The sequence below is a fragment of the Carassius gibelio genome, chromosome B9 (genome assembly GCF_023724105.1).
Source record: "Carassius gibelio isolate Cgi1373 ecotype wild population from Czech Republic chromosome B9, carGib1.2-hapl.c, whole genome shotgun sequence".
Lineage (NCBI taxonomy): Eukaryota > Metazoa > Chordata > Actinopteri > Cypriniformes > Cyprinidae > Carassius > Carassius gibelio.
The window spans coordinates 4,836,693-4,860,883 of record NC_068404.1 but is presented as its reverse complement, the minus strand read 5'-3'; the positions used below and the strand labels follow the sequence as shown (position 1 = coordinate 4,860,883).

General features: G+C 38.4%; 1 protein-coding gene across 1 annotated transcript; it reads left to right on the top strand.

The window, feature by feature from the left end:
- Window positions 1-9,564: 9,564 nt before the first annotated feature.
- On the top strand, window positions 9,565-23,285 carry casp10 (caspase 10, apoptosis-related cysteine peptidase). The gene is made up of 9 exons (XM_052566208.1): window positions 9,565-9,917; window positions 12,870-13,177; window positions 16,179-16,281; window positions 16,384-16,525; window positions 16,860-16,925; window positions 17,009-17,037; window positions 18,495-18,606; window positions 19,418-19,916; window positions 20,960-23,285. The coding sequence occupies exons 2-9, from the start codon at window positions 12,870-12,872 to the stop codon at window positions 21,108-21,110; spliced, it is 1,410 nt and encodes a 469-aa protein (XP_052422168.1). The 5' UTR covers window positions 9,565-9,917; the 3' UTR covers window positions 21,111-23,285.
- The last annotated feature ends 906 nt before the right edge of the window (window positions 23,286-24,191 follow it).

Below are 24,191 nucleotides of genomic sequence, written 5' to 3'. Positions count from 1 at the left end.
GCAGAGCTGGAGGGATGGGGGAGCTGATGGATTTATGGTTGACGGTGGAGACGAGGGAGCTAGGAACCAAGGGGGAGCCACTGGGCCTACGGGCCGAGGAGGAGACCGGGCCTTATAGGCTGGAGGCAGAATCATGGGAGGCTCCGACCAGAGTGACACTGGAGGATGGCAGTCCAGCGAGGCTCGCACTGCAATGATGGTGGGCTGAGAGCGAACAGAGAGGTTGCCAGATGACAGCTGTAGAGGAGACTGAAGCAGGTGGGAGGGCGGGCATTTGAGGAGCAGGCACTGGAGTGCACTTTTGAGGAATGAGCACTGAAGGACCAGAAGCCCCTCAGGCCTGGACAAGGGAACGAAGGACAAAGGAGGGCTGGACGGTACCAGCAGAGATGCCAGAGAGAGGAGGCAGCTAAATCTCCAGTTCAGATTCCCAGTCTATTATATGCCCCTCCTGGTTTTTGCACCAACACCGCTCCATACTCAACTCACCCTCAGCCGCAATGTAGTGGGCAGAGCTCCTCTCCACGGCCTTCTTCCTCGTGGTGGGCTCTGTAGCGGGCTCTTGCACCTGGTGACGGCTTGGGCACTCCATCTGGGGCAATTCTCCACTCAGTATTGTGCTGGCTCACAGAGGGAATCGGCTCACCTTCATCGGTGGTGTCTGGCTTAAGCTCTGCACAGCGGGGGAGATGGTGGGCTAGGCTCTGGATTGGGAGTCGCGCTGGCAATTAACTCCGGGGAACCAGCAGGGAACAGAGATCCATTTCTGGCAAGTGGCCAGTCCACAAAGGCGGCGAAATTTGATTGGGGACAGTCGGGTAGTTGATGAATCTTGCCAGTACCCAGAACAGTCTGGTATGAGATATTTAAAATATATTTTTATTAGTTGTGTTTGTCACACTATACAATGAGTCAAGGAGCCAGGAACGAGGAATTCATAAAAGTCTTTAATAATCCATATTGGAAACCGAGCACATGGAAGACATCCAAGAACTGACAAACACAAACTGAAAGGACTAGGGCCAAGCGATTTCTACCCCTGCTCCTGCAGGAGGAGGTGGTATTCCAGGTGAAGGAGGAGATCCATGGGACAGAACGGAAAGAAAAACAGTGGGGGAAAAAAGAAACAAAACGGAGGGTACAAACAGAGGTAACTGTTTAGGTTTGTTCTTCAGTCACACTACACAAGGAATCACGAACAAGGAATTTACAAAATGAGTCTTTAATAATCCAAATGGGAAACACAGAGCACATGGACATCCAAGAACTGAAAAACACAAATTGAAAGGACTGGGGCTTATAAAGACAGGATAATTGAGGAAAAACAGGTGCACAAAATTATTAATTAACAGGGACATGGAACACATGTGGAGGGAAAACACAATATAATGAGTATGGCAGTGTTCAGTCTCCATCAGTGGCGACTCCGGTGATACCTTCCTGGTTGTTTCCAATTCCATTTGTTGATTTAAACATTCATAAAGAGATAAAAAGCATCGACATGAAACAGGCAATTGTGATAAATATGGACTACCAGAAACGGTTGAGCATGTTCTTTTAATATGTATTGCGTATGAAAGGGAAAGACATCAGATGTTCCAAGAACTGGAACTGATTGGAATTAATAGTATATCTCTAAAGGCACTTTTAGGTTATGGGATAATGCAGTCAAGAATATATAGAGAATTGTTTAAGCATTTAGATTAATGGAGTTTGAAGCTTTGAATTTTATATTTATTTATTTATGTATAAAGGTTTAAAAATTGTATTATTATTTTATTTTTATTTATTTTTATTTTGGGGGGGGGGGGGGGGGGGTATTTGTATGTTTTTTTTTTCTATAATAGTTCAATAATTCATCGCTGAACTGTGTACGTTTCACACTCCAGACCATTAGGTGGTGGAAATGTATAGGGTAAAAACAGTAGCAAATCATGAGGGCTTGTTGATCTGAATGTGAGAACTTGTCATATTAAAGGTACAGGTTGTAGGACCAGCCACTAGAGGGTGCACTACCAAAACAATAACAATCACGTAGTTTGATGACGCTAAGGAGCATGGAATGATGGGATTTGTTGCCTTCTACACAACCTCTGACGCGAGTTCAACGATTTGCGTGAGTAGATTACATACAAAGTCAATGCAAAGATGCGATCAGACTATGAATCAGACGCGCCCTCACGCGGCTCTAGAGATGCGATGCCCCCGTTTGGTGTGTATGCCCCATAATACTAATCTTGTTGATCGTTATAATAGCATGCGTTTTCTGTAAAGATACAAATCAAAACAACTCATCTGCCGTGTAAAACACAAGCGAGATCGGCATCTCTTTCTAGTTGAAGTTTGTCACGAAGCTCTCTCCATCTAGAAAATGCAACACCGATATTGATCCTCGCTCTTTCTCACTTCTTGTCCAAAACTCTTCTTCGGTCATTTGGCTGTCCTTGTCGACAGAACCAGCGGCAGACGGTAAACAGTAATGATGTTCCATAAATAAGTAGCACAATCCACCATAAAACGTGCAAGAAGAAGTAAATAAGGAACTGCTTGAAGCAAGATAGTGGTTTGCTGGACGCTAAATACTACTTCCGCATTTGTCCAGGACACTGTTGTCATGTGGTTTCTACATCAGTAAAGGCGGTAACAAAGGGTAACTAACGTCATTGACAGGCGACTGCACTGCCCAGTGTCACTGTTTAGAATGGAAATTTTCTCATGATTTTCAAGTAGTTGAAAACTTTAGAGATATTGTTAGTAATCAGATGGACGAAATATATAACACTAGCCTAGTGGTTTAGGGATATTTTACTGCAAATATCTTACAAATTGTGCCTTTAACATTCATATTTGTAAGTAGAAATCGTGCTCTCAGCTTTGATGTGAAAAGCTGAATCTTTCAATTTGCACACACAGACAATAATCACAAAACCCGTGTTTTGAATTGGGAGTTGCAGATTAGCTCCAAATGTGTAGAATAACATTGATATAAAGAAAATGACAGACACAAATGTTTACGACATATTTACCATTGAACTTACTTCAATTTACTTCAGAATAAGTCTGAACAAAATCTCTGAAGCAGGGCAGTCTGTGAGCGAACTGCAGTGAGTAGCCTCATCAAATTGTTTTCAAAACCCATCTTTAGATTCCCATAATGGCTGCCCAGTCCATATAATGGAAGGTGAGAGGTTTTTATTTTCTCGAACGAAAGCTAGCCTTGAAAAAGCGGGGAGTCTACGTTTGTATAAGTGATTGCGAGAGGATAAGGAAGTTTGCTCTTTAAAGTTTGTGGGTCCGATATCACAGAGGTAAAATATTCGGGCACCGCTGCACCTGCAGGACATGGCCAGCTGAAAATTAAACTCAGAGGTGATTGAAGTGAGGAGTGGAGGCGAGCTGTTTTTGGGGGCGTTCCGGCCGAGGCGAGAAAAGGGCCCCTCTTTTTCCTCTCTAGTCTCAGAGTCCAGCACAACTTGCACAACAATTTGCCGCTACGGGAAGGGGAAGCGTTTCTGGATTGGCCTGGATTGCTGTTTTAGCCCAGGCTTCTTCTTCGTCTGAGGCTGATGCTGCACTCGCTTTTCAGGCTGAGCAACGGGGTTCTTCTTGCGGCCTGCAGCTGACGTGAAAGGGCGTTTAGGGAGGAAGTGACGCAGCGCCTTTTACGTCTTCTGAGTCTCCAAAAACCATTCAGTGAACTCATAAACAGTGGAGCAACCGAATAGCCCTTTCGGTGAGACCGGTGAGCCGAGGAAGGCCATTTTCCCAGCGTCCCTGATCACTGTCAGCATTAGTCAGCGGTGGCGCTCCAGGCTGGCCATGGTCTTGCCGACCGCTTGTGCTGTGGCCTTTGTAGCGCTCGGAGCAAGATCTGTTGCTATGCACAGCTCTTTAAACGCCTCCTGGTGCTCTTGGCCAGACTTGTTCACACTACGGAGAAGTTTGGCTAGAAACACAAAGGATCGCCATTGTGTGCAATGCCAAGCCGGCCTTGTCCAGCTGCTGCGTAAACCCCCGTTGGCAATGGCCGAGGTAGTCCTGCAGGACTTGGAAGGATGCGCTGCATGGGCCTTTAAGCCGAGGGCAGATTGTGGGCACAGATATGCAGCAATAGCTTCCTCCCGGTGGGGAGTTTGGTGTCTCCTCTTCCATCAGCGCCATCAACAGTGGTGAGAGCTGCTGTAGGTAGAGGGGTTCACCCATGCTGAGTAGGGGGCTCGCCACGTCTTGGTGAGCTCGTCATGGACGGCTGGCAAGAACGGGGCTGGGCGCTGGCGGGAGGAATGCTGGCGGGTCTCTGGCAGAAACCATTCATCCAATAGGCCATGGACGGGCTCATCTGGAGCCGACCACTCAAGGCCCAGTTCCTCCACGGCCTTTGCGGGGTCGCGGATTAGTTCAGAGTCTGGTTTTGGTCTCTGCACTTGGGGGGGGGGGGGCTGCTTCAGGCTCCTCGTCGGAATCACCCCTTTCCGCCATTTCTGATGCTGCAAAGGTCACAGAGTCGTCGACTGTGACATCATTGATGACAATGTCCTCCTCGGACGCGCCGAATAAGACCAGTCTGCTCGCAGCCGAAAAGGTGCGTTGGTCCTCATTTGCAAAGCATACCAGCATGCGAGGACATGAGGAGGGCGGGGCACGCAGGTGCTGCGCTGACGTGTCACTGCCCGCTGGAATAAATCCGCTGTCTGCAGTTTTTATCTCTTAGGGGAGGATAAACATGGGATGGACTGGTGGTCAGAATTACCTTGATGGAACAAGACGACCCACGAGCATAGATTGAAAAGGATTATGCTCCCACAAAAAGAGCACAAGATCAGCGAGCACAGACTCGGCATGGTCACAGCCGAGGCAGGCGGCGCACTCGCTATGCATGTCTTCAGCATAAAATATTCCTTTGCACGAACCACACTCACTCGCAGTGAAATTTGCTCTAGAAAATTTGCTCTTACTTCAGATGCCGGATGCCAGCAGTGATGTTTGTGTCACTGGTTCGGCTTCTCCACGGCGTTGTGCAAAGCCAGTGGATGGAGTTTATTTTTACAGAGCATCAGCGGAGTTGTGCAAGTGTTTTTGTTTGTTCCCTGCATTTCGAAGATGCTTGTTTTACAAACAAGGTCCAGTTTGATACCAGATTTGCATATTTTTTATTTCTTAAGGAGGATGCAGTCCCAACGAAAAAGGGTCACGATCGTGTGTTGGAACCGCAGGCAGTGAGCAAAACTGCTTCAAATATCTCTGTGTTGTTAACTTAGCTATCAGTGCGTAAACATATCAAGTAAACAACATGCGAAGTTGGCATCAAGAGAGGTTGTAAGACTTGACGTTGTGCAGCGAAATTGAATTAAAGTGCAAAAGTAAATATGTCGTAAACATTTGTCATTTTCTTTGTGCGAATGTCATTCCACACGTTTTTAGCTATTAATCTACAACTTCCAATTATTGTCTCTGGGTGCAAAATAAAGATTTAGCTTATCACATCAAAGCTGAGTGAAAATTTAGTGTGAGAGTGTTATGTCCTGTGTTCATGTTTATAGATTGCAATACTGGGTCAGTCCACTAGAGGCTGCAGGAGTCAATGTTCTGTGGTGAGAAGAGCAGAAGGAGAAAAGGAATAAAGAAGTGTTCGTCATGATGTGAATCTAGGCATTCTCTGTCTTTAATTCTTCATTACAAGTCCCAAACACTGGAAGTGTAAACATACAAATACAAATATTAATATGCAAGTTCTCACATTCAGAGCAACAAGCTCTCGAGTTTAGCTATTGATTTACGTCCAAACAAATGCACCTTTAACGTTGGTTTGCCAATCCGCCAAAAAAAATTGAGAGAAGAAGAAGACTGTTTATGTGTAAAACATTTTAAGACACCATGCTCACATTTGTGTGGTTTTTGAAACATCAACTTTTAAGTTTACTTTATCTACTTTCATTATATAGACTGTCTGGTCTGTTTAACTTAAAAACCTGTAATAAGTTTTGTTAGTCTGAAGAAAGAAAGTCGTCTGGAATGGCATGTTTGGGTGGACTATCCTGTTACAGTAGTTAATAAATAATCTAACATTTTTCACTATTTCCACTGCCTGCAAAAGCAATGCAATATTTCTGTTTGTCAAAGTGAGAAGTAAGAGACCGTGGAGAAATATTCTTCTTCTATTTCTTTTTTTCCTTGAGCCAGCATAAATGTCTATTTAATAATAATTTTTTTTCTTTCATCTTCATTTAATTTCAGTCCGTAATCATTTTTGTTCCATATTTGAATAACGACATTGGAAGCATAAATTGGGCAATTTTAAATTTAGCAGTTGTTATCTGTGAATTCCAACCGATCTCATGGCAATTCATAACATATTTTACATGGTGGCTAATTCGTATGAATTCGTATGACCACACTCGTAAAAATTTATATGATTTTTGCCAAATCATACATATTTTACTAGTTGCACAAATCGTATGAATTTGTACCCCCCCCCCCCCCACACACACACACACACACAAACCAAACCGACATTGGGGATAAGATAAATCGTATAATAGTAAGGTTGTACAAATTTGTACGAAATAGCCACCTCATAAAATACGTACGAATTGGTCGTGAGATAGCATTGTGAATTCACAAAAATTGGCAAGTTTTTTAATCTTCCTATTTTTATTATGAGATTATAACAGGGACATTTTTTTTTCATTAAAAGAAAGGATAAAAGAACACAAGCGCAATAAATAGACAGGATTTTAAAAGTCTTGTTGCAAGAAATCTTTGTGAACGTAATCATAAAATGTTATTTTTTCCTTTCTTGGAATTAAAATGTTTAAACAGAATATAAAAGGTGGTAATATCGACTGGCTAAGAAAGAAGAAAGACTCCCTTGTTCTAGATAGGTCAATCTGATGGGGCGACTCTGATTGGGTGACTGTTACTGCTGGATAGTTAACTCTAATTCATGAATGTGATATCTTGAGTTAAGATTGTCAGCTGTTACTAATTTGTGCACTGGTAATCCAATATGAAGGTGTGTTTTAAAATGTCTGTGTATGATGTGTGTTGAATAATCTGAAAAATACTTTTGAGCCCAAACATGCTGGCATTTTTTTGAGAACAGATGATTTACTATCAGCTCTTTTCATGGCACTTCTGGGTTCAGAATATATGTTTTTCTTCCACATAGTGAAGGCGAGAGGATTTGACCTTTGTGGAACATCAAAGAAACAAAATGTCTGATTTCAACTTCCTGTTTTTGAGTGACTCACAATCTTACTGACAAACAATATCTGCATGGGAAAAAAGTCAGGTGTTTTTGAATGTTTCTCAGAAGAGACAACTGTTCTCAACAGCATTCTGAAGGATCAAGTTACACCAGTGGCGTAACTTTGCTTTGAAATGGGGCGGGCATCTTCATTTTTGCTTTCCAATTTCGACCGCAGGGGGTGCTAGATCATTGATAAGGAGAGCTGGGCAATTCAGTGCTCCACACTCATTCCTCAGTTGGTCGCAGGAGCACAGCTTTTTGTTTTTTTTTGTTTTTTGCTACAACAGGCTATTAATCAATGCATGCTGATGAACTTTTCTCAAAGTTTATAGTTATATGGAAACCAAAGTGGTTAATATTCAACCTGTTCTTTTTCATCAGTAGGTGATATTATTTGTAATTTTACATTTGAGAAGGGAAGTTCCTATTTTGCTCCTTTATAAGCCCGGCTTTGGATGCTTTCACATTCGATTTTGCGATCTTGTCAGGTTTTACAATAAAATATAATTGTCTGTTTGCTTACATCTATACACCTTTCTTTAAGTAAAAAAATATGGATTCAATGTCATTTTAAATTAAAATGCACAACAATACAAGAGTAAGATTTAATGACCAACTAGCTTACGAAAATGTTTAAACTAAAAGATGATGATGCATATTTTCAAACATGCCACACCTGCCTGATAACGCATGTTCTGAAAACCCCTGGGGAAAACTGCATACCTTTCTCTACAGCACTGTAAAAACTGACTCACTTTATTTACTCAATAAAATTGTCAAGAGATTACAAGCAATATTTTTCTTAAAATTTAACACATTAGAATTAATTAGAATTAATCAAATGAGATGAAACAGGTTGAGGTAAAACAATGATTATGTAAAATCATAACCAACACCACCTGAGTTATAACAGCCATACAAAACGTGATATAAAATAAAAAAAATCAAGGGTCAAGGGCCTAACTAAAGCAAACTCCTTCTGTGATTCTGTTCGTGAACTTTAGGTGTCTTCAATAACTCTGTTTTGGGGTTCTTAAGACACAAGCTTTTGAACATGCCTGTATCATAAGTAACAAAAATGTGAATTTGTAAAAAGGTTGATGTCATGTGCATGCATATAATGTTTTTGAAGAGTGTTTCATGATCGCCAACTGCTGGCCTGGCATGCATAACATAGTATTCTTTAGCATAGTGTTTTGTTGTTGTTGTTTGTTTGTTTGTTTGTTTTTTGTCCAATGAAATCAATATTTTTGTGTAAATTTTACTTAATTTTTTCATGTTATTCTACTAATTTTGAATGGTTGCTTGTAAGCATCTAATTTGATTATTATTTTATTGAGTAAATATAGAGAATCACTTTTTACAGTGAGCCTTCATACGGAACGCTTCTTTGATGCAAAAAATTTGGGGCGATTCCGTGCTTTATACGGTTTTGGCAACCCTGCAGGGTTACCAGCTGTCTCGCATTTGGCGTGAGACACATGCTTTGAGGCTCTGCCTCACAATCTCACTCTGCAATCTCATTACGTCGATGACATTTCCAGTTTCATTTTATTCTGGAGATTGATGGAGAGACAATATTAATATGTTTTTCTTGTAAGGTATTCCTTACTTAGAATGTGGCCATACACAGGTTCTATATTTTAGTTCAGTAATATTAATTTAATATTTTGAGAAGCTTGTTTGGTATTAAATAATATTTGTGCAATAATTATGGTCCACTGATGACCACTTAAAATATATATATATTTTTTAATGTTTCTATTATTCATATTACAATTAGTGTAGTCGGCCTATTTAAGGCTAAAATAGAGGAAATTGTTTCAAATGCAAAGAGGCAAATCAGAGTAATTTTGTGGTGAAACCACAATGGTTTACCCACTAGGAATCTGTATGGCTCTTTAATAAATATACATGTATCTACTAGTTTCTAGTTTCTCAAAAGAGTGCTGCAGGTCATACCTGCTTACTTATTTTAAAGATTCGCGTTTGAATAAATATTATGACATAATAAAACACAATGTTTTTTAAATGTGAAATTTAAAAAGTTAATAAATTACGTCCTTTTAAATGTTTTAATGATACTCGTATTACACACAACTGAATATTAATGAAAACATGCAAATACTGAATTTAAAAAAAAGTTTAAAATGGTGCTAAAAAGGCATTCAACTGCATTCAGCAGAAGATTTATATCCCCTTATACATATGTATATATATAAAAAACTTGCTACCTGTCAGTGCTCATGTTATGTTCGATCGGTGTATATAATTTATGTATTTATCCATTCATTCATTCATGACGACTTTTAGTTCAAAGGTTTAAAGTTGCACTTCCTCCACGGTTCCTGTTTCTCCGTTAAGATGACTTTCAGAGGGAACTCGTCGATGCCCTTAATATCGAGTTGAAATAATGGAAGAAAACATTTAATGTTTACAGTGGTAATCTTATTCTGGAGAATATTTAATAAGCCGTTTGGCTGTAGCCCAAGTGTGTACCCTTCGAAAACGAAACTATAACAGTTAATTAAGGAAGTAGAAGCCTAGAAGAGGCGTGTCCAACTACACAGTACTTTCGATATAAAAGTATTGAATAAAACAGTTGAAAATAACCCTGACATCTTCACACTGAGAAGAACCGGACTGATGTCTGACTTATCTCGCAGAGGTAAGAAAATGATTGAAAGGACCGTGACTTGTCATGAACTCGTCACCTGTGCGCATGACTCACAGAAAAATCGTTTTCCACGCCGCGTCAAAGCTCAAAGGTTAAGCTTTTAATTGTTTTACTTTTCAATCGACGCTGATCACAACGTAGGCCTATAGAATTAATTTGCCATTTTTTGTTATTTTTGTTGTTGTTGTTGTTGTTTAAATCGAAGTTAATTAAGAGTGACGTTTCATGAAGCTTCTTTGAATAGTAACCTGTTTTAGGGTGCTGCAGATTCATAAATTGGCAGCAGGTGCCACGAACTAGATTAAAGGCGTTCACACAGATGTAGAATACGGTTGTGAATCCTGTTTGTGCAAAACACGGTTCTGTTCCACTAAAGGAGCGGATTTGGATCATGCCTGGTTTGAAATCGGTTGGACTTTTTTTTTTTTTCGCAGTGATGCCTTTACCAAAATAACTAAACAAACAAACAATTAAATTGATTTCTTCAGTAATTCTTTTTTGGGGTAGAGAGACAGTCCCCTTACGAAAATTAACCATGGTTTTACTACATATAAAACCAAAAAACCATGGTTTTTGTAGTTAAACCATGGTAACCACAAATTAACCATGGTTTTGCTATATTAACCATAGTTTAACCATGGTATTTGTAGTAAATCTGTGGTTTTACAAATGGCAGTCAATACGCCAAAAAACCATGGGTTACTACAGTTTTACTATAATGAAACCATGGTTATTTTTCGTAAGGGTTGATCCAGTAGGCATCTGTTTTTGTGTTATGAGTCATTGAGTTCACTCGACTTTCACTACTCTTATTCCCCATCTCGACCTAGGTATTTTAAAACAAGTATCTGATTAATTAAGTGTCTGGGCTGATCAGTTCTGAGCTAGATTTAATATAAAATGCTGTGCTGGCTTGACATATTTTAAAAACTATTTACTACATCTTTGGCTTAAAACTTGGATGGCAATGGACGCAAAAAGTTTAGGCTTCTGTATGTCTGACACAATATGAGTCACTAATAGTGATCAACACCAAAGTATTGTTCAACAGTAACAAAAATGTGAACTGACCCAACTAGATTTCAGTAGCATGACAGTCAGTAGTTCAGTCGTATTCGAAGATTACAGCTTTTCCGTGACCAAACTTGTCTGAGATGGGAATAACACACTTAGCAAACAATTTGTTTTCAGTTTAAGCTTTAAGTTGCTTTGTTAACACAGTCACACACACACACACACACACACACACACAAACACACACATCACTGCATAGTTCTATAAAGGTTCTATATGTAAAGAATATATAAGTAAATATTTATTCATCTTGCCAAAGCTTTATAGATGAGCATACAGATACAGTACCTTAATAATGTATGTAATTTGAAATATGAGAAAGATTGAATTGACAAATAATAATAATAAATAAATAAATAAGGAATAAGTTAGACCTAAAAGAAAAATGGAAATACTAGAATTAAAAAAATAGAGTGAGACAAAGTAAAATGTGGTGGAAACAGACATAGTAAGGGCTGTTTTGTATACATTTTCCTGTGTCTTGTGGTTTCTGTGGCAAGGTTGTGTCTGCGGAGTTTGTATTCTGTTTTCAGGTGTAATCTCTCTCATTGTGTAGACTGCCATGGTGTTGGATTGTCTTTTTAGGGTCAGACAATACTGCATTTGATTTTATTTTGCTGTTATGTTTCCCAATCAGTTATAATATTATATCATTTATTCTCTAATATGATTAGTTTGGCAGTATTGTACTGTATATATATATATATATATATATATATATATATATATATATATATATATATATATATATATATATTTTTTTTTTTATGTTACAATCAAACATACAGTGTAAGTCATTATTAATAGTATGCTTTGTACATGAAGGAAAATAGGAATAATAAATAAAAAGTATTGAAAACATGGTTAATTAAACTGCAAATCAGTCTCTACTTGCCATATAATGAATCCTCAGCCCTAATAAATCCTGTGTGCATGACGTCAGTGTGGGTGAGGCCAGGTTTCATTAGTCACCCATGATTTAGGTGATTTTTCTAGAGTAGTTCAGTAAAGATTTTGAACTGTAACCATCGTATGAAAACAGCATTTAGAGGATTACAAAATTAATGGATTGCTCCTGACAACTTATTGAGGTCTTATGAAGTGGAACTTTTGATCTGAGAAAGAAACTGAACATTATTTATAACATTGTTACCTGTAATCCAGAGCCTCAGGCAACAAGGAAGTCTGATGATGGCCATTAGCTACATTTAGACTTAAGTTCCAAATCTAGGAAAAATATTGTGCAAAATGTGTATACAGTATACAGTGTGCACATAGAAGTGTGGGCTGTTTCTTGTTTTACGGAGCTAGAAGAAAGCTGAGCTGACATATCAAGGTTTCCGTGAATATCTGTATAAACCAAAATTTGTTGGGGTCATGAAACAAAAAAAACAAGTAAAATAAAAAGGACTAGTGGTTTTGCAATGTTAGGTAATAAGACAAAATACAATAATACTGAGACTAGGTGATAATACAAAATACAACAATACTATCACTATGTAATAATACAAAAAATATATATATATATTTTTTTTTTCAGCTCTATTTTTTGAACCAGAGTTACCCAAACTTTTTAATACAAAGGGTCAATAATCTATAATAAACCTGTTGAATTATATACTGTATTAAATACATATATACAAAAAAAAAAAATTCACCATCCAATTCACTTAGACCTATATTAAAACCAAACCAAACAAGTTTGTTTTCAGTGTATCTCTTGTGATATGGCATTGTGGGTCAAAAAATGGATTGCACAGATCATCTTTATCTGTATTCACAACTTGGTTGCTTGTAAATAAAAATTTAGTAAATAGTATGCAAAATAAATCTGAATTTGATTGCAGCGGTGTTATGCATGTGTTATAGATGCAGACAGATTTGGAGTTTCAGCAGGTGCTGTTAAAAGTGCAGGAGGCTCTCACTGTCGATGAGGTGAAGGACCTGGTGTTCCTCTGCTTTGAACTTCTGAGTCTGAAAGACCTGAGCACCGTGAGCTCAGCCGGACAGCTGTTTACTCTTCTGGGGAACAAGGACCTGCTGTCAAGGGAGGATCCGTCTCTGGTTTTAGAGCTGCTCAGGATCCTGAAGCGGAACAGCCTGATCCGCAGTCTGACCTCAGAGGAGGTTATACCAACCAACGGCACAAAATACAGTCAACTAATCTCCACATACAGGTGAGGATGCAGCTGCTAGTAATAGACACATGTTTGATCAGGTCAAAGGTCAGACAGCTGACTAAGAAATTATCTACTAGCAAGGAATGTTTATTTTGGCAGTGGCTAAACAGCATATTTTCATAGCAATAGATTATATTTACACTAAATTCAAGTAGCAATGGATTCTATTTAGACTGTTTTTGTTTTTGCTATTTATTTTACGTATTGCAAATAGTGGCAATAATCTGCACCTCGGTATTGTAGTACATTATAAAACTATGCAATAATAGCATATTGAGTGTAAAAGAGACATGTTGCGTTTGGTTTCGTACTCTATTGCATACGTTGTCATTGTTGTGCGCTTGATTTGACCTTTGTTGTGATAAACAGTAAAGTATGTATGCTGATTTCCACACTCTGCTTCCCTCTTTTGATCTCAACCGAGGGTCAACTACTGCTACTCACAAATCAGGCAACCAACTGGACCTTATTTAAACGTGACACTGCTCTACTGATCATGTTCTGGTTACTCCACTGCACACATCAGACCACTTCCTCCTCACTCTTAACCTCAACATGGTCCCTGACACATCATTTACCCCTCCACATGTCATCTTTCGACGTAACTTACGCTCACACTCACCCTTTTGGCTATCTGCAATGGTTTCATCTTCGCTTCCTTCCCCTAAACTGTTTGCATCTTTGGATGCTAACGGTGCTACTGATACTTTCTGCTCCTCTCTTACATCTTGTTTAGACACTGTCTGTCCCTTGTCTTCCAGGCCAGCTCGTAACACCCCTTCTGCCCCTTGGTTATCTGATGTTCTATGCGAACACCGTTCTAAGCTTAGAGCTGCTGAAAGGGTCTGGCGCAAGTCCAAAAATACTACTGACCTTAATATGTATCAGTCACTCCTCTCTTCCTTCTCTCCACTGCTAAAAGGACATAATACCATAACAAAATGAACAATTAGTCTAACTCTCGCATGCTTTTTAAATAATATTTTTCATTCATTTGTCCTCCTTCTCCCCCTCCTGCTTCATCTTCAATAACTGACAACTTTGCCACGTTTTTCATTAATAAAATGAAAAACATCAGTTCACAATTTTCCACACCACAATCCGTCAAGCACATCTCACCAGCAAACATACACTCATTGACATCCTTCTCTTCACTCTCTGAGGCAGAAGTCTCCAAATTCCTCCTATCTAATCACCCTACAACTTGCCCGCTTGATCCAATTCCATCTCATCTCCTTCAAGCCATTTCTCCTGCAGTTGTACCTGCACTCACTCACATCATCAACACATGCCTCTACACTGGTGTTTTCCCCTCAACATTTAGACAACAGTTTCCCTTCTTCCTTTGATTGCAAAAACACTTGAACGAGCTGTGTTCAACCAAGTCTCTGCATTTTCTCAAACACAACAACCTCCTTGACAGCAACCAATCTGGCTTCAGAAGTCGATATTCAACTAAGACTGCCTTGCTTTCAGTTGTTGAAGCTCTAAGACTGGCAAGAGCGGATTCCAAATATTCAATACTTATCTTACTGGATCTGTCCGCTGCTTTTGACACGGTTAAACACCAGATTCTCCAATCAACCCTACTGGCAAAGGGCATCTCAGGAACCACACTTCAGTGGTTTGAGTCTTACCTATCAGATAGGTCCTTCAAAGTATCTTGGAGAGGTGAGGTGTCCAAGTCGCAACATTTAACTACTGGGGTGCCTCAAGGCTCAGTTCTTGGAGCACTTATCTTCTCTGTCTACATGGCATCATTAGGTTCTGTGATTCAGAAACATGGCTTTTCATACCACTGCTATGTTGATGACACTCAACTCTACCTCTCATTCCATCCTGATGATTTGACGGTAACTGCTCGCATCTCAGCTTGTCTAACAGACATTTCTTGCTGGATGAAGGACCTTCACCTTCAACTCAACACATAGTTTCATCACAATTTCCCCACCAAGTTAGGCACATCAACCATAACTCCTTCAAAAACAGCCAGATTTGCTTTATTCAACATTAAGAAGATCAGGCCCTTTATTTTACAGAACATGCTGCACAACTACTTCTTCAAGCTCTTGTTCTGTCCAGGCTGGACTATTGCAATGCTCTTTTGGCAGGTCTTCCAGTCAGTTCTATCAAACCTTTACAATTAATCCAGAGCGCGGCAGAAAGATTAATTTTTAATTAGCCGAAAAGAATACACGTCACACCTCTGTTTATCAATTTGCACTGGGTACCTTTCTAATCTTTTTGTATTGTATCTATTTTCTTTTCATATATTATACAATGATAAAAAAAAACCTTTAACACTAGCTTGCTCTATTCTTTTCCTATTCTATCTGTTTTCTTTTTATTTATTATATTATTTAAAAGCCCTTGCTAAATGTACTGCGTTTAAGCTAACTGAGACTTGTTATAGCACTTATATATCATTGATCTTTTGTTGTTTTTGATTGCTTCCATTGTCCTTATTTGTAAGTCGCTTTGGATAAAAGCGTCTGCTAAATGACTAAATGTAAATGTAAATAGTTATTTTAATTCAAATTATTAAACAGATACCACCTTATTGGGACAATAAAACCCTACACCAACCATAACCCTACCTGATACTTTATTTTCAACTTTTTGATTGTTTCCTTAATTTTTACTGAAAATTAATATCTTTTCAATGTTATATGAGATTTGAAAAGGGAGGGAACAAAGTTTGGCAATAGGCGGATTTGAACTAGGGTCATGTCAGAAAGAATATAAAGTACATGATTTACCATCTACGCCAATAGAGTGTTGTGTATCCCAATCACATGTTGGTGGGCGGAGTTAGACTAAATAGCCTCGGTCAACACAGCGAGGGCTATTTGCACTTAGTGTAAATAGACAATCCTTTTTTGTTTTTAATGCAGTAGCATTTGTGTCTTTTTGGGGTGGCTGTATTTTTCAAGGAAGCTCAAAAATTCTTAATAGTAGCTTTCTAATAATCATCATTATTTGTTTTTATGTATTTCAGACAGTTCTTGTATGAGCTGTCAGAGTCCATCTGTGAGCAGGACCTGAAAAACATCAAATTCCTCCTGTTAAAAACACTATCGCGCAAAAAACTGGAGGACACGGTGAGGGACACGGCCTCAGTGCTCCGACACACCACATTTCTGCTTGTGACCAGAGTGAGGACTGACTAAACTAACTTACCTAGAAACAATCTTGTCTTTTAGACGCTGTTGCAGTTGTTTTTGGAGTTGGAGAAGGAGGGCCTTTTGGATGAAAATAATTTGGACTTTTTGGAGAAAATTATAGCACCTATCAATCCAAGTTTAGGAAAAAGAATCATTCAATACAAAACGGAGAGTTGTAAGAGTGAGTGGCTGTTTTATTATTTGATGATGTGGTGTTAATTTGTCTCTGGTATATTTAAAATAAGATAAATCAAAACTACGAAGAGGTAATGGATTTATGCATAAGCTGATTTAAATCAGAAGTCAGTATTGTACTGGAGCTTATGTCATGCTGTACTGATGGAATAAACAGATACAGGTGTCAGTAAAAAGACTCGAACCACTGACATATTGGTTAGTGAAAGAATCTGGAAATTACTCACTTAACATTATTCACAATGGAAAGAGAAAGCATGCATACTGAAATAACGAACAGATAAGCTCTTGTGTTTGTTTGCCGTTTTTCCTTTTGACAGTTGACGTAGTGAAGGACCAGGTGAACAGACTAAATCTGACTGAAGGTGCTGCTGCGGCTAGTAGAGGTACTGCAGGAAATCTCCAATACAACACCATGCTTCATGTCTGTTTACAACCTAAACTAAAAAAACTCTTGTCTCTGTCTTAGATCAGAGCCAGAACTCATTGATTGAAAATGTAAGTCTTTTATACATTAGATCTTTATGCTGTGTTCAATACATGTTTAACTTAATCAACACTATTTGTGGCATGTTTTTTTTTTTTTTACTCATCTCTTGAAAAATTTGGTTACTTGACACCAGTTGTGTATTACTTCTACTGAACCAATGCATCTTTCAAAATTTCTGCCTGCTGTTATCAGTGCTAGAGCAAACTTTCAGAATAAGTTCAAATGTTGTTGAAAATTGTGGTTTGATGAAAAGTGTTTCTGTTCATCATTTCCTGTGAGGGAGAAAAGTGACTTGACGTTTCAGATCCTGTGCTCATTAGCTTGACTATACAGTGCTTGTTCTGAATAAGGTGCAAACATGTTTTGTCCTCTCGGTGCCAGTGACATTAAGCCACATTAAGTTCTCTCTTTATAATGGTTTTAATTTCAAAATATTTAGATGAAGTCTGCTGCATTAAAAATGTGGCCAACATTTCATGTTTCAAATATGCAGTATGTGCTATATTATATGAGCTTATTATATGCTTTGTTTGTAAATGAATCCAGATCCAGATATAACAAATAATGACTTAAACATAACATTTTCACTTAACTTAGCAAAAATAGAATGAATAATTATATCGCTCAAGATCTTCAGTTACAAAAGTGGACAAAAAAACCTACAGATTTTTTTTATTTAGGTCTACATAATTAATAAGCATTTTGACATTCCTATTCAACAATAACGGTGCCCATGGAAAAACGCTAGAATTATTTGTTGTTATTGGCACAGTTCCTTTAATTGATTAAAAAAAATATATATGCTCCATGTGTGCCGCATTAAAAAAAAAACTTGCCACAATAAAACACTTTACAATGAGATACTGTAGTATTCACTAGTTAGTGCATTAATTAATGCAATGGTGAACAGAGCAGCATTTATTAAAATTGATCATGTTCATATATCATACATCTATATTTATAAATATACATGTTGTTTTTTTACGATTCAGGGTTCCCACTCTATTAGCTGATGTTAATGAATTTAACTTTACTGTAAAATGTTACCTTATCATATGTATGTACAAAGAGATAGCATAATGTAATACACTGATGAGGTAAAACATTATGATTACTCATAGGTGTAATAAATATTTCACAAGGTCACATGTGAAGGTCTGGGTAACTTACAGTATACGGTAAATGAACAACCAGTTGGTGCAGGAGAAATGGCCAGTAATAAATATCTAAGTGACTTTTTAAAAAGGGCCAAAGTGTGTCAGAGCCTCTCTGAAACCTCCGTGTTGTGATGTGTATACGTGCACACAGAGACTGGAAACCCTATTGAGGGTCTAGTGAATTGTTTAGGAGTTGTTTTGCTCTGTTTGGTCATGATCTGTGTAGCTATCTATTTTTGTATTTATACTATATACTGGATGTTCTTGCTAGCACCACTGCTTAGACACTTGTGTCCCCTGTGTGGTAGATCCAGCAGTATGAGATGAAGGGGGACAAGAGAGGTGTCTGTCTGATCATCAACAACTATGACTTCAAAAAGTGTAGTCTACGGGACAGAGACGGAACAGACATTGACAAAAGTAAGTGTAAAAACACGCTTGTACAAACCAGTCACCAAGCACGTACACATGCCAGTAAGCTGATAACCATTTAAATGCATGAATGTTTCACCAATCATTATTACATATACATATCTTTAAAGATCCAGACCTATATATCCAGCACTGATGGATCTCTAACTGCTGCATTTCCAAAAAATAAAGCATGTAATTTGATCAGATGATTTACCATCACTGTCATCGTCAAAGGGCACTTTCACAGTACTTTCAGCTTCTTGCTCACATTCACGATCTCGAACATATTTAAAAACTATCATTTTCAGTGACTTCATTCATATTCAATATTTTGATCACTGGCAGCTTATTCACCACTTCCCCCATCAAATGAGAGTGACATTAATATTTCACTCAAATACAGTATATATTTTAAATGTATGAACATAACATATTTTTCTTAAATATATACATGCATGTGTGTGCATTTATATATACATAATAAATATAAATAGTACAGTACACATATATTATGTAAACAAAAACTTTTATTTTGGATGCTATTAACCATGATAAATTGTTTGTCAGCATTAAAATGTATTTTTTTTATAAGTCCCTAACTTGGAAAATTTATGGGGAAAAAAAATCATCCAAAACAAAAATCCAAAACCACCTCAGTGAGGAGAAAAAATGCACTAATGCATTATTTTGGGCTGCAGAGAAATCTGCCCAACTAGTAAGACCAAATAAGATATGCTTTTGGTCACGTGCACAAAGCTGTTGCTGTTACATAATATTTGTCCACTACAATAAAGTTTGTCCACTTTTGTCCCCACAGAAAGTCTGGAGGTTGTGTTCGAGTGGTTGGGCTTTGAGGTCGTGACCGAACAGAACTGTGATCGCCATCAGATTCTGCAGGTGCTGAGGGACCTGGCCGCTCGTGACCACACATCAGCGGATTGCGTGGTGTGTTGTGTGCTGAGCCACGGAAAAATAGAAGGCATTCTTGGGGTCGATGGAAAGATTGTCACCTATAGGGAGTTAATAGAGACCCTGAGTCCGAGTCAGTGTCCCTCTCTCTTCGAAAAACCCAAACTGTTCTTCATCCAGGCCTGCAGGGGTGCCAACGATCAGCCAGCAGCACTTCCTCAGATTTTCCCAGATGATGAAGTCATGCCAGTCAGCGATGCAGCTGTACCCAGAGACTCCATACCTGAGATGGCCGACTACCTGTTTGCCATGTCTACTGTACCGAACTACGTCTCATACAGGGACAAAGACCATGGAACCTGGTTTATACAGTCCCTCTGCGACAGCTTGAAAATGCAGGTGCCAAGGTAAGCAAGTCTTTTTATCAGGTTTTTCTTTCTGGGGGTGAAAATGAGACACTGGGGGGCTGCTGCATTTTTACTGCCCCTTATAGTCAACTAACCATTAGAAGACGAGAAGAGGCTTAGTCGATGAAAATTTTATTAGACGCTTAGTTGCACGGAAAAAAATCTACATGAAGTGGCGAAGTTGCGTAGTCTGTGATGGACAGATTATTAACAGATGGTCTGCGTGGTACTGTAATTACAATACAACAGTCAGGACATGCAAATGTTCATTTTGTTCATCGACTTCAAATGCGGCTTATCATCTGAAACGTTAGTAGTAGCATCATTACATGGCCGCTCGCTTTAACATTAATCTAGAAAAAATGTACGCTATTTGTGTGGCGTGTGGAAGCTGAACAGTCCTTTTGGTCATAAAGATAAGAGTAATACATCTTTTGAATCTTAAAAGTTCTACTTTAATTTGTGGCAACTCACAATAACAGCACAATGTTGTGCTTTTGTAAAATAACGAAACAAACAGGCTGCACTTTCTGCCGTCTCAGTCTCTGTGAGCTTGAGCGCATCAAAAATGTTGTAAAAACCTATCCAAAAACTCATGCTTGCCTCACAGACATGAAAAGAAAATTGAAAGTGAAATGTCTGCAGATTCCTCAGGGTCTTCATGGTGTACTGCTTTGGAACTGACATTGATGAGTGGCACTGTTTGTAAAAGTTGCTGCAAAAGATGCGAGATGTGCATGTAACATAATGCTTTACCACTGAGCCACAGGAACATGTCACTTGGGCATGTTAACATAGAAAACAATGTGAAATTAGCACATTTTTATTTATTTCTTGACTCATTGGCTGAATTTGTACCATATACCACAAACCATATATTTCAGAATGAGTGACTGTTATGAGCTGGTTCTTTAAATGAATCACACAAAAGAGGGACTGGGTGGATGGGGTTTCCCACTGTCTGCATCTGTATCTGTGTCCCGATTTGACCCTAGATGTTGGTTTGGTCTCTGATCATGTGTCTCTGTCTTATGTGCATGTAGGGGTATCGATCTACTCTCCATTCTGACGCAGGTGAATAGCGATGTGAGCAAAAAGACGGACAAAAGTGGTTTGAAGAAGCAGATGCCACAGCCAGAGTTCACCCTCACCAAGAGAGTGGTTTTCCCTCCACCCAAAACTCACACTCCATAATTTCCTACTGCAGATCATGATGTCTCTCAAACACATCAGCATGCACAGACACAGATGTCCATCAGAAATGTTTACATGACCTGTGATGTTATTATAATGATTATTATAAATACGGTAATATCCACTTCCCCATGAAAAAAAAAAGAGAATATTTTAGATGTTTTATGTAATCAACAAGTAGTTGTTTTAAAATCTTAGTGACAATAATACACAGTGTGCACAAGCCTCAGATGAGCACAATGCAATCTATGCAATTTACATTAAACTTGAATGGATTTGTCATGCTGTCAGAGCCGGCCCTAGACCTTTGGGGGCCCTAAGCAAAATTTGGTTGGAGGCCCCTTTGACCGTTTTAAGTAAGGCCTAAAGAAAAGCAATGACTACCTTATAACTATACTGTACATATTATATGTACTATGTACCTTGATTTGGTGATTTCGGCAGGTTTCCCTGTCAGTAATATAGAGTTTGATGAAATCTGTGTATCAGATCATAAGCCAGTATTGTTTAACACTGTACTCAATACTTCAAAGGTTAATGTTAAGTCTTGTGATCGTCCAATCCGGTCTGTCAATTCTGCTACATCTAAACATTTCAAAGATGCATTTTTTAGTGATTCTTGCCTTACTGTGTCTTCATTTTCAGAGATGTCTCTTGATGACCAACTTAATTATTTTAACACTCTGTGTGGTAATGTTTTGGCCGTAGTTGCTCCATTTAAAAACTAAGAAACCTAAGTTAGGGTCGCGACCTTGGCTTAACAAGGATACTCGTGCCTCCAGACAGGAATGGAGGAAAGCTGAAAGTGGAAGAAAAATTTTTAGTAATACGGTTGAGTAATTGTGTAGGAATTCAAGGTACCGCATTGAATTGGTTTAAATAGTATCTTTCTGATAGAACATTTTCTGTGGAGATTGGGAATTTTTCTTCCTCTTCTGTACCATTAACGTGGTGTACCTCAGGGGTCCATTTTGGGCCCGCTGTTGTTTTCGCTGTATTTGCTCCCTTTAGGCTCGATTTTCCGATAACACAATATTCCACATCACTTTCATGCGGATGATTCACAGGTGTATCTCCCTTTGAAAAATGGGGATAATCATGACATAACGTCTTTGTTGAATTGTCTCGAGGAGGTAAGAGGCTGGCTGGCAGTTAACATTGAATGACTCTAAAACCGAAATTGTAGTTGTTGGGTCACCAGCGTTCTAACATACAGATTAAAAAAAACAACTGGGTCCTTTAAGTGAGAATTCTCATGCTTACACCAAAAATCTGGGAGTGATTTTTGATAACGGCCTTAAGTTTGACAAACAAATTAACTCAGTGGTGAGGAGTAGCTTTTATCATTTGAGATCTATTGCAAAATTAAAAGCATTTTTAAGAGTAAAAGATTTGGAGACCGTGATTCAGTCCTTTATTTCATCCAGGCTGGATTACTGTAACTCGCTGTACCTTGGGGTGGCTAAGTCTTCCTTATCCCGCCTACAAATGGTACAAAACACTGCCGCCAGTCTTCTTACTGGGACTCGAAAGAGGGAACATATTTCATCTATACTTGCTTCGCTTCACTGATTGCCGGTTGAATACCATGTCAAGTTCAAGGTATTGTGTTATGTGTTTAAGGGGTTAAATGGCCAAGCTCCTCAATATATTACAGACCTTCTCCACCAGAAATGTTCTAGATCCTTTAGGTCCTCTAACAAGTTGATACTCACTGTGCCACGATCTAAACTGAAATTAAAAGGTGATCATTCCTTTTCTGTTGCTGCTCCACGTCTGTGGAATGATTTGCCGGAAACACCTAAGGTTGTCTTCCACTGTTGATAGTTTTAAATCTTCACTAAAGACTTATTTTTTCTCTTTGGCTTTTGGTTAAATGCAATTTTATGATGGGTTACGATGTGATTGTGTCTGCTGACGTATTTATATATCTCATATTGTCTGAACTGATTGTACAGCACTTTGGTCAGCAGTGGCTGTTTGAAATGTTCTCTATAAATAAAAGTGCCTTGCCTTGCCTATGTTATTTTTTTACATTTTTAAGTCTATTAAATTAAGTTTTAATTATTCTATGTATGCTATATATGTTTATTATCTGTTTTACGCTGCTGGTCCTGAGTATTTCATTCTTATGTGGCAACATGTACAGAATGACAATAAAAGACCTTGAGTTGAGTTCCATGTTTGATGTCTAACAGGAAAATGATGATACCACTGAGCTGAGTGTCAGTGCATTGCAACGAACACACACTGATGAACTTGTTGAATAAAAAGACTGATAAAGTGATTTTCACTGACCATAAAAGACACATTTTTAATTGAAACCAGAGTTTAAGAGACACAAACAACAGACTATATATCATTTAAATTAAATAGAGCTAATAGAATAGCATTTAAATAAAATATTATATAAAATAATAAATAGAACATTCAAATGTTAGAATTTTTCAAATAAACTAAATTAACAATAACATCTAAAACAACACAAACAAGATTAATAGTAACAATAATAAGAATTAGGTAACATTTTAATAGAACTATTAAAATCCAAACTTGTGTATTTTTGTGCGCACATGCATACATGGTCTAGTTTAATTAAAGGTTGTATCAGCGATTTCTGGCCCAAAAAAGGCCAAACCATAAATAATCACATTCATCTAATCTTTCCTAATGATCCACTAGCTGCCTGCCCCATAAGCATGCCGTCAAAAAACGTGTCTCTGTAGGCAGCCTAGGCTCTGAGATCTGCACACAAAACCAACCACTCAAAACCAAATCAAATAGTGTTCCAACCAATCACCCACAGGGGAGGGTGTTGAGAGGTTTTGCGCTCATGCACGGCTGCATGCAAAGTCGAAGAACACAAGCGCAAAACCTTGTGATTGGTGATTGGTTGGAACACTATTTATTTTGGTCTTTAAAACAGTGCAATAAGGTGCCAATACTTGACTTATAAGTAGGCTTTTAACCATGTATCATTGACTAAATATAATCATAAGTTTACAATGATGCTGATCATATGTGATTTTCAAAAAAGACATTTGTGGGAAATGCCTTCCCCTCTGAAGTTCTTCAAATCTG